At 41.4% G+C, this 11,335-nt stretch overlaps 2 protein-coding genes across 3 annotated transcripts in view; both read right to left on the bottom strand.

Annotated features, from left to right (window-relative positions):
- The window catches only part of LOC106519540 (protein capicua homolog), a gene marked incomplete at its 3' end in the record, with an annotated part of 22,926 nt that extends 21,381 nt beyond the window's left edge, over positions 1-1,545 (bottom strand). Inside the window, 1 exon segment of the mRNA XM_014011258.1 lies at positions 1,224-1,545.
- A 2,114-nt stretch (positions 1,546-3,659) lies between these two features.
- The window catches only part of LOC106519559 (ETS domain-containing transcription factor ERF), a gene marked incomplete at its 3' end in the record, with an annotated part of 34,514 nt that continues 26,838 nt past the window's right edge, over positions 3,660-11,335 (bottom strand). For both annotated transcript variants that reach the window (XM_014011280.1, XM_014011278.1), the window contains 2 exon segments: positions 3,660-4,210; positions 7,824-7,936. In XM_014011280.1, coding sequence (XP_013866734.1) covers positions 3,660-4,210; positions 7,824-7,936 — 664 coding nt within the window.

Consider the following 11,335-nt stretch of genomic DNA (forward strand, 5'->3'; position numbering starts at 1 on the left):
TTATTATTATGTATTATTTGTTACAGCTACAGATTTAAATACGACCAAACATCATGAAACCAGTTGTTTATGCCAACTCATGTCAACTGGTTCCACTAAAGTTGAGTAAATTGAGCAATTTACATATTTTCTCTAAGAGAAAGTTTGCAAATWTATTTAACTTGGTTTAGTGGAGCCAGTTGTGCAAAAGTACTTTTATTTTCTGTTTTTTTGTGAGCAGTTTTAAGTACTTTTCTTGTCAGTGAAAATCATTTTCTGTTCAGGTGTTTTTACTTTTACTTAGTTATTTCTTTTAGGTACTTTTTCTATTACTGTGATATTAATATCACAGTATACTGCAATAAATTACAAAAGTTTATACTTTGCGTAAATAAATATCTTCTGCTGCTAATAATATATTATTTGGCCTTGATGCGTACACTTAGTTCACATAAGAAAATGTGGCGATTAATATCGTCATCGCGTTATTAAATGATAATATTGCGTATCGTGATGTTGGTGTAATAAAACCTTTTTTAAATGTTGTTCTGAACTTTATGACAGGATTACAACAGATAAAGTGCAGCAGCAGCAGCAGCAGCAGCCGGTCCGGTCGTGTAAATAAATATTCAACCATGGCGATAATCCAGGAGGATCCCAGCTGTTAACTTCATCCAGACAACAAGGCCTCTGAAAACAGCCCGTGTCGTCACCTCGGCTCGGGCTGCACCGCGTCAAGCCCTCGTAGTACCGCAGCTACAACCGAGGTCTCCACTCCGGTCCGGGGCCGAGCCCGGAGCAGGCCTCGGCTCCTGGAAGTCCTCTCCTGTAAGAGTTACCGGGAAACCACCGGGGCTCTCTGAAACCCTGTCTCTCTGACCTCACCGGGCCCGGTGTTCTGCGACGGGACACGGTCCGAAAAGTCGGTGTTTTTTAGGGTTAAAACAGCTGATAAGTTAGTTGTGAAGTGTCAACAGGAAGGCCCACAAACCGTGAAATAAAAACAGGAAGGTTAACAAACATGATGAGGAGCCATGACACCGTCATGGCGTTTGGTTTCATTTCAACTGGAAAAGTTTTTTTTCAGAGCCGCACCGCTCCCTTTTTCTCTCTCCCCCCGCGAACATGACTCCCACCCAGATAATGTCGGAAACTCCTCCGTTCAGAGGAGCTGCTAACACGGTAAACATTAGCTTAGCCTGACGGACCGCGGTGCTGCAGGGGGGGTTACCGCGTCTACTCACCGGAGCTAACAGAGAAGCCCCCCGCGGGATGTTCCTCCGCTCGCTCCGCCGGGTAAAGTAGGGCACGGTGGCCTGCCGTCCGCGGCTCCCCGTTAGCGACCGGTCATGTTTCTCCGGCGAAGCAACTTAAAAGGAGGAGGGGGGAGTAGAAAAAAAAACTACTGCCTCGGTACATTCTACTCTACTGTCGCAAAATGGTGAATGAAGCCCCCGAGCCTTGACAACCAGCTCGAGCGGCCAATGGCAACGCCAGAACGCTTACAGTAGCCAATRGGAAAGCGCGATTCGAGACACAAGAGGCGGGGCTACGTGTCAAAATGAAATTGAGCGACAGGAGGAAGCGACCAATCAGAGTGTGGGAAAACAGAGCACAGCTGTAGAAGGCGACCAATGAGATTCCCCAAGATTGTTGGACTTTTTACACAAAAATAAGCTTTTTATTTAATTTTACCCCCTCCGTTTTTACACATTAAAACAAGGGCGTAAACAATGAAGGCTTTTTAAGCAACTTAAAAAAACTAAAACGCAACATTATAGCATAAAAGTTCAAATAAACACTTATTTTAAAACTAATAGCTATTAATAAACTAATAAACTCATGCATCTAATCTTCAAATTAAGTTAAAATAAAACGTACTAATATTCAGCCTCATCTGTCCCTCCCAGTCAATCACACACGGAACGCCTCAGTCCCGCCCCCTCGGGCCAATCAGAGCCGCCGCTGGAGGCTATACGTCACCGGATCGGCGCGTGATTGGCCGAACGGTGTCAGGTCTGCAGGCCAATGACCGCGAGCTGCGGTGAGGTCATCRTGCTTGTTGCCATCATCTGGGCCAAACCGGAAGAGTGACACCCCAGTGAGTAAAGTGGGCTCCTCAGTGACCCATATTCACTGGAGGGACGACCCAACATAAAAATAAAAATAAAAAACATTAAAATGCAAATAAACAGGAATGCTGCTCGCAGTTTGATTCAGAGCTGCAGCCCTCAGATAGATTTTCATTTTGGGGAAAAGCTTTGTGCAGCCTTGATATATGTATATAAACTGAAACAGCTGGACTAGTGCATCCTAAATWTAACATCCATTCATTCTTTTAATACAACAGTCATTTCTGCAGTTTTTGGGGAGGTCACCTCCTAATAAATGTCCTTACAGAAAATCTAACTGCTCATTYTAAATCTACACTTTGACTTTTAATACTTAACTACAACAAATATCACATACTTTAAGACTTTTACTCAAGTTATATTCCTAAAGGAGACTTTAACTTTTACCAAAGTAATTTTTTGGTAAAATACTTGTACTTTTAGTCAAGTATCACTTTGTGGAACTTTATACAACACTGGTTTAAACATGTAGAACTTAAGGTTCTGATGGGAAATAAAACAGTGCAGTTTGACATTTCTGTAATGTGGGTCTGCACTCTATGTAAACAAACTGAATCCAAAGAAAATGATAGTTTGCCTGACCTGCACCAGTCTGTGTCCTCAGTCTGAGATGGAGACAATCACGTCCACAGGACTTGTTTGTCCCTCTGAGACACGTTTCGCAGAACTCGTCTTTCTGTCCCTGAGATGAGCTTGTGTCCACAGAACTCATGTCCACTGCCTCGGTTTGTAACATCAGAGCACGTAAACAAAATCAATGTTTGATTTTATAATAAATATTTAAAAATATTTAACATAAAAACTGATCTGACCTTTAATAACAGTTGACCTGCTGCAGCTGCTTCTGTCCAGCAGAGGGCGCTGTGTCCTCTGCTCAGACCACAAACCTGATCATTTTTGGCTTTAAGCAGCAGAAAATTGTTTATTTTTATTCTCAGTTAATCTTATTTACTCMTGATTCCATCTATTATTCTCAGTTTTTCTGCAGAAGCTAAAAAAAATTAAAGAAAAATAAGTTTCACAGCTTGAAAGGAAAAATTTCACCTGTAAAGGTCGGATCAGGACTTTTGCACATTAAAGCAGTTTTTAACTAAAGGYCCAGAGGGTTCTGCGTTCCTGAAGAGTCCGATCCAGCAGGACTCCTGCAGCACCACGTGAGGACGATCCTTGTGGTGCTGCAGACCGTGATCTCTGACCTCATCCAGACAAACTGTCAATCATCCTAAGACCCGCCTTCTGCCAGGACCAGCAGCAGAGTTCACTTTGAAAGTAACCAAATGGAGACAGGTTAAAAAAGACAGATTTAAACATGTTTACATTTACTTTAAAATAAATAAAACTCAGCTCTGAGCTGCAGTTCTAACAGCTGACAGCAGAGGGAGCCAGAGCTGCAGACAGAAACCTGCAGATGATTTTTATTAAATAAATCTGAGCTTTAACAATTCATTTGCAATATATATATANCTCCAGGGTTGGGCGGTGGGGCTGGGGCACCACGATGTTGGGGTAGTGCAGGAAGGCCCGCGGGCTCAGGTGGTAGTTGTAGACGGACTGGGTGTGGGCCTGCAGGTAGTGCTTCATGTCCTCAGGGTTGAAGGAGAAGTGGGAGGAGCCCAGCAGGGGGGAGGACAGGGAGGGGGAGGGGCTGTAGGCCAGGTGAGGGGTGGGGGTCATGGTCAGAGCCGGGGACAGAGTCGAGCCCAGCAGACCTCCGGGAAGCGGGGAGACGGGGAACGGGGACAGAGGCTCCGGGTGCAGCCTGGGAGCGGGTCTGGGGAGCCCTGCCGGGTTTGGACCCCCGTAGAGCCTGAAGAGAGAGTCGTGAGGCAGGCGGGGGGGCAGGAGGCCCCTGAAGGCTCTGTCGGGCCCCGCGGCCCGCTCCTCGGCACCGGCGGCCTCCTCCAGCTCTGAGTTGGTGGAGGTGCCGTCGCTGCAGTCGCTCACAGAGCCGCGGGCCATGCGGCGGGCCACGGTGCTGAAGACCCCCGGGCTGCGCAGCTCCTCGCTGGAGGACAGCACCTCCGACGGTGTGGAGGGGGGGAACCGGAAATGAGTTCCTCCACTCGGAACAGGGGGGGCGCTCTGCGGGACTCCTCGACCTGTGAAGGTAATTCAAACTGTTAGCTCGTGTTGTAGCTGTTAGCTTCAGCTAATTTAAGCTTCTGTGCCGTTTTATTTTAAAGTGTCTGTGATTTTTGTAACAAACATGAATGCATTTTTGGAAAGAGAACATTGATAAAATATAGTAAAACTAATTTCACGTCACTGAGATGAACGGTTGTTGAGATAATTGCATGTGAAGAAACAGGAAGTGATGTCATAGGGGAATGTCTGCATGTGAACAGTGTTGTTACAACAGCTAATAACTCTGTAGAGAAGAATCTGATGTTTCTTTAGATTATTTTCAGTCTCTATCAGAGAGATGAAGAGTTAAAGTTTAAATAAGTTTTAATAAACAAAAACTAGTGAGTTTATTTTATTAAAGAGTTTCCCTTTGATGTCACTTCCTGTTTCACTTTGGCTGAGCCTAATTTAAATAAAAAATAGGCCAGTTATGGGACAAAATGTGTAAAATCATGAGTATTATGGTAATTTTCTTTAGAATAAAGATGTTTTCTTTGACTTTTTGTATTTGAAGGACAGACATGTCACGGGAACTTTCAGCCTCAGGCTCCACTTGATAAACCTCAGCAGGTCTCGGTCTCAGTCCTCCAGTTTTCCTCGGCTCTGTTCTGCCAGGCAGACCGTGGCACCAGATCCAAATTCTTGGCCTCCAGAACTAAACGCTGGAAAAGTGGCGCTCGCTGCCATCACAAACACGGGCCGGGCTCACGCGCTTTTTCCAGAACTTCTCTTTTTTTTTTTTTAATAAAAACACATCTGCTGCGTGTGTCAGACATGATGAGTGGAGGAGAACTCTGTGTGTGTGTGTGTGTGTGTGTGTCTGTGTGTTCACACACAATTGCCCAGGCCCGTATCTGTGGTCCGATCAGAACCAGAACCTGCAGTTAGAACTGCAATCATGTTAAAATACAATTAAAAAAAAAAAACTCACAAATCGCCTCACCCAGATGGGTTAGTTCACATCTTTTGAAGGTTATGAACAGTCAGTGTCTTACCTGTTGCAGATAAATTTAATCATCAGTTTAATTTGAGCTAACGGCTAATCTGAACCAATGAGTCTTTGTTTTGACGTTAATTTGACATTGACTGGTTATTTACAAGCACAGTTAGCGACAGCAGCCGTTATCTGTAGCACTTCCTGTGCAGTCTGAGGCACTTCCTGCATTTCTGTTGAAATAATTAACGTTTAAAGTGCCAGTCACAAATTTTATGAATGTGAATGTATTTTTTGGAAAGATAACTGATAAAATATTACAAAAAATTTTTTCACATGGCTGAGACAAGCAGTTGTTGACATATTTGCATGTGAAGTAACAGGAAGTGATGTCAAAGGGGAATGTCTGCATCTGAACAGAGTGTTGCTATAATGGCTAACAGACTGTAGAATAACCTGTTTCTATAAATTGAGTCACAGACAGTTCAAATAATGTTTCATAAACAAAAACAAGTGAGTTACCATTTGATGTCACTTCCTGTTTCACTGATGTCACTTCCTGTTTCACTTTGAGCCAAACTAAAGAGAAAATATGCCAGTTATGAACCAAAACAGGTAAAATTGTATTATTCCAAGTTCCTTAAATACAAAAAAAGTTTTCTTTTGACTTTTTGTATTTAAATTTTAGACACTTTAATTGCTGAGGAAGTATATCTACAACAGGTAAGATGATACTTACTCATTAAAACAAAACCCCAGTCCAAAAGATCTGAACTATCCCTTTACCTGCCTTAAATTTTAGGATATAAAAGAGATAGAAGCAGCTCAGCGGTCGAGAGAAGGCAGAAATATACGGATAATAAGATGCCCGTCAGAATACATATACATATACATATATATATATATATACATATACATCTTTACTATTAAAAATAAGATTTACCTAATTCATATCAAATGATCGTATTGAAATATATCTGATTTCAATATATATTTGAATAAAATATATACGTGTAGATCTGCTTATTCTTTGTTTTACAAAAGCCAAAGGCATGTTGGTTTGATGTGTCGGGGGTTCGATCCATAAAACTCACAAAAAGGCACCATCTTCGTTTAATAAAACAAACAATCTTTTTAAAATTTTTTGGAACAAAATGATTTTTTGTTTTTTATCTCAGAGAGGGTTTGCCTGAGTTAGCCTTGATGCTCTGTGTTCGTTACATTTTTCTCCCAGGAGTGAATCCGTCCTGAAGGCGGTCGGATCGACACGAATGCCCGGAAATACTGAAGGACGAACTTCTGAGGGAAACAAGTCTTTTATTTTAGTTTAAAACAAAGAGGAGCTCCAGGACTCGTCAGGAAGTCTCTGGGTCCTGGAGGCCTGACGGGTCCAGAGCGAGGAGGAGCTCATCATGGTCCCCTCCTGTGATCATGTCTGCTGTAAACACGGCGCAGCGGCAGAGAGGCACTTCTATAATCTCTAAACGGGGCGTCTGAATCAGTAACATCAGGATCTGCCTCTTGGAGAGGGAAAAAAAGAAATAAACTCTAATCTGACTTAATTTCTCCAGATGAAAGACACAATCTGAGCACACAATCTGAGCACATAAACTGGCACGATGACGTTCAGGAGAGGAAACTTTACATGTTAGTGTTGAAAACAGCAAAACGCTGTTTGATGAAACACCGGTGTTTCACGGAGAGTCGTTTCTGCACAAGAGTCTGGGAAATACACTCGTTTTGTTCTTTGCTTCCGTTCGATCCAACGCAGGGAAAGGTTTTGTTCAGTTTAGTATTTTAGGGAGCGGATGAGGTCAGGAAAAAATGGCCGACAGCTCCTCGGATTATTGCACCAAAACAAAAAGATAAAAACAACTTCCTGCACGCGACANATTTTCAGATTCCTGCTTTAAAAGCTACATTTTGACACCTGGATCATCCTGATATCATAAACTTATCCAGAGATTTGACTTCATTTGTCTTGTTGGTTACAATAATACATTACTGTTTGGTCTGAATCCTAATTTTAAATTAACTGAGTAATTTTTGATGTTAGTATAAAGACTAAACCTCAAATATTATTTGTTTATTAAGACTTCCCAGTTGGAAAGAAACAAAAACATTGTTAGCTCACAGGGAAAATTCAAAATTTTAAGGTGTTTCTCCTCAAAATCAGGTTTTTGTTGCTACTGCTCAAAAAAATGCTTCAAATGTGTTTTTTAGGATTAAATTTCACACAGTTCCTTCAACTGATACATTGATAAGTCATTTATTTATTTATTTATTATATTTTGACAAAATGCCATTTCTGCACACGTTCAAATCAAAATATCTGCCTGTTTCTCYACTTTTAGACTTAATCCTGGTTTCGATGTGACGGCTCACATATTACCAAACTAATTTCACGTTGCTCAGATGGGCAGTTGTTGAGATTTTTGCATTTAAAATAACAGGAAGTAATGTCAAAAAAGTTAGTAATTATTTTAATATTTGATTCAAATTACAGTCATCCTAYTTACAATGTGTTCACATTAAGACTTCTGAAGATCGATTGAAGACATTTTAAGGCTAATTAAGGCCTTATGTTTGGGTTGATGAATTCAAGGCTTTTTAAGGCTTTTTAAGGATCTGCAGAGACCCTGTTGTGAACGTACCGGAGCCCATATCGATGAAGGGGTAATTGACGAGCACCAGCTTGTTGAAGTTGAACTTGTAGGTGAACCTCTTCCCTTTGGTCTTGTGGAGGATCCTCTTGTTGTAGTAATATCTGAAAACATGACAGAAAACAGAAAGAAGAGAAGATTTATCTACATTTTTTAAAAYGCGTCACGTGTTTCTGTGACACCAGGGTTACACCCAGCAGCTAAAAACAACTTTTACAGTCAAACTGAGGGGAGATGTTTTCACAAAGCATCAGAGTTCAAAAACAGAAGCGACAGCCGCAGCGAACACAGTGTATCTGTTTGGTTATTTTTCAGGTTAAAAATCATTATTTTGCAATATTTCAGCAAACGACACACCAGATAAGCTATCTGGTAACTCATTTACAAAAACTGATGTTTTGTGTTTGCTCCTTTTGAGTCTGGATCGGGGACAAAAGTCAGTCATTATTTCATCAACTTTGAGATGACAACGCGTGGATTCTAGAAAAAAAAGAAAATATATTTAAATATTTACTGTCTCAGATCTGTGCATGAAATAATGTCAGTTTTTACATAATGATTAAAGAAGAATTAACCTGTTTATAACTGTGTGGACTAAAACCTGCTGACTCCTGCAGGTTTTCCTGTTTGCTGGTTCAGTTGAGAGGACCAAACCTCTTCAACAAGCATCAGATTTATTTATTGTGTGACTTGAACACGTCTGATTCATCCCTKCCAGTGTGTTCAGAAGACAAGAGGCTGTAAAAGCACCACATCCGCTGTACTTTTTACATCACCCTGCGATGAAACGAGTCGCTCGCTACGTGCACAGAAACATAATCCCTGTGAGGGAGGGAGGGGGGAGGCGTCCATTCAGGTGGAGTCCGATCAGGCGGCTCCATTAGTTCGAGTGCATTAGTCACCGTCAACACGCAGGAGGATGTAAAGGAGTGAATAGGCAGCTGCTGACAGCTCATCTGAAAAKCCAACACAAACGGCTGCGTGTGACTCACCGACGGGCGCATTCATATTTCTATATGTGAAAAACAAGTGTGTCCCATTCAGCCGCGACCGCACCGGGCCGCACCGGACGCTGCGGTGGCAGAAAACAACATTACGCATCGTTTCCAGGTACACGGAGTACAGGAGGCTCATTTAAAACTGAGAAATATGGATTTGTGGAACGCTGATGGGCCTTTTGTCGGCCGTTTCCTGCAGCAACAAAAGACAGAATGTGAAACTGTACGAGGTAAACAGGTTGTGTAACCGCCCCGCTCCTAATGAGCATCCATCACCTTCAAGGATCAATAGATTATTAACAAAAACCACGATTCAACCGTCAGGAGCAGGATTTATCTCTCAGCTCTTGTCTTTTCTCTGGATAAAACTTAAAATGCAAATGGATAAAAACAGCTGAAAGCAGGAGTCACTTCTAACTCAGAGCTCAAAACGATTGGTTTGAACTATAGTCAACTCTGTTAGCAAAATATCTCACAAACCACTGGATGGATTTCAATAAAACTTTCAGGAAGTGATCAATCTACAAACCATTAAATGTTGGATTAGGGCTGAGTCTCGTGGCCAAGTTCTGAATCGATTCATCAAGATTCAGTTAGATCTGCTCTTAATGAAAACGGTTCAAATGTGCTGCAAAACTCCTCTACAGTTTACAAACAGATCACCTGGTCTGTCATATTTAAGTCCTGCAGAGAGGCAGCTGTAATGTTAGTGATTCATTAGTTTCTGTTGTTTTGAACCAGACAACTTTAGTTAACRTTAGCGCTGAACGTCAACCGGATGTAAACATAGGGCAAGCCAGGAGGGACACAAAACACAGAAACAAGCCTCAGCTTCATCACAAGATGCCATGAGGAAAAATATCTCATGCCCTATGGATCCATTTTACCAAATTTAAATTAAATAATTTTTTTACCCAGCCCTGGTAAAGATGGYCGCCACAGCCAACACGAAACATCAGATCTGGGAAGTGATTTTGTGTCGCAAAAATTTTTTTTATTTACGTTTGTAAATTTAATAAACTTCTTTTAAGTGTGGGGTGCTATCATTTTATTAGTTTAAGTGTCTCAAAAAATACCGTTTATCACGATAATTTCTGAGACAATTCATCGTCCAGCAACATTTGTTATTGTGAGGCCAGAGTCGTCCTCAACATAAAACAATCGGTCACGTTCTGTGAAAGGTTAGAACAACAAAAAGGTAGAGAAAAGGGACGTGAGTCATCTGGTCAATCCAGCGTGAACAGRTTATTAGTCACGGGAGTCGGGTACAAAGAGGAGAAAGAGGAGCAGCGGTGATTGGACCAGGAGCTCATTTAGCTCCTCGGTGACTCAAAGAGTGAAGGGCCTCTTCTGAAAGAAACGACGGCGATGATGAACTCCCACACGTCACATGGAGTACAGTCACACAAACAGCAGGAAGAAAAACACTAATGTGTGCGAGTGACGACATGGAAGCAGGAACACTCATCCTACAGGGGTCGTCTTCACAGACCTTTTTACACTTAAAAACTGACTCAACCTGCTGGTTTGTGCCTTTCTGTTAGTAAAATATCTCATAAGCCACCTAATATTTCTGAATGAAACTCAGGAAATAAAACCAGGGTCCATCTGCTCTGAAGTGATGTGAGCATGCAACATTTGTTTCACAACAAACATAGTGTAAACCCAGTCTGCACATCTCAGGAGGTACAAGTCAGGGTTTGAACCAACGGTTTCAGAGAAACTCACACACCTAATCAGCTCACCRGGACCCTCCTGTTAACTGAACTCACGGTTTAACGGCACAGATTTATGTACACATACATGTCAGCGTGAGCACACATGTGCACCAAAACTCWCTTCAAAGTCTGAGAGGAGCATCGATCAAAGACGAAGAGACGTTCCTTCAAACAGCTTCAGAATCAATTAACTCGTGGTTCATAAAGAAATACTTCAGAAACCACAAGAGACGAATCCACGACCGAGTTTGACTCCAGATTTTTATTAATGTAAACAGATCAGACATGAAACACGTCTTTATTACAGTCAGTTTTCATTAAACACTTAACTTTTGTTGACTGAAGAGTTTAAAGAATTCACATCAGGTGAAGTCTCCTGAATAATAACGTTTATCAGATTAAACAATTAGAAAACAACAAAGGTAATTAATATTAATCTTTTAAATTATGATTTTGAGCTACCATTCTGCTACCTTTAGCTTCTAGACAGTTATTTATATACTTAGCTTTTAGCTTTCCAGTTGCTACTTTTAGCTTCTAGCCTGTTTTTTATACACTTTGCTTCTAGCCTTCCTATTCCTTCGTTTAGCTTCTAGCCAGCTATTGCTACATTTAGCTTCTAGCCAGTTTGTTATACACTTAGCATCTAACCTTTCTATAGCTTTGATTTGATTTATTTATTTATTTATTTAACAGGAAAAGATTATTAAAAATCAAGCCTGACTCAGCATAATTGCTGTTTTACAGCAGGTTCCTGTTCTGCAGCACATAAAACACTCAGAAATAC

The sequence above is a fragment of the Austrofundulus limnaeus genome, unplaced genomic scaffold (genome assembly GCF_001266775.1).
Source record: "Austrofundulus limnaeus strain Quisiro unplaced genomic scaffold, Austrofundulus_limnaeus-1.0 Scaffold79, whole genome shotgun sequence".
NCBI lineage: Eukaryota > Metazoa > Chordata > Actinopteri > Cyprinodontiformes > Rivulidae > Austrofundulus > Austrofundulus limnaeus.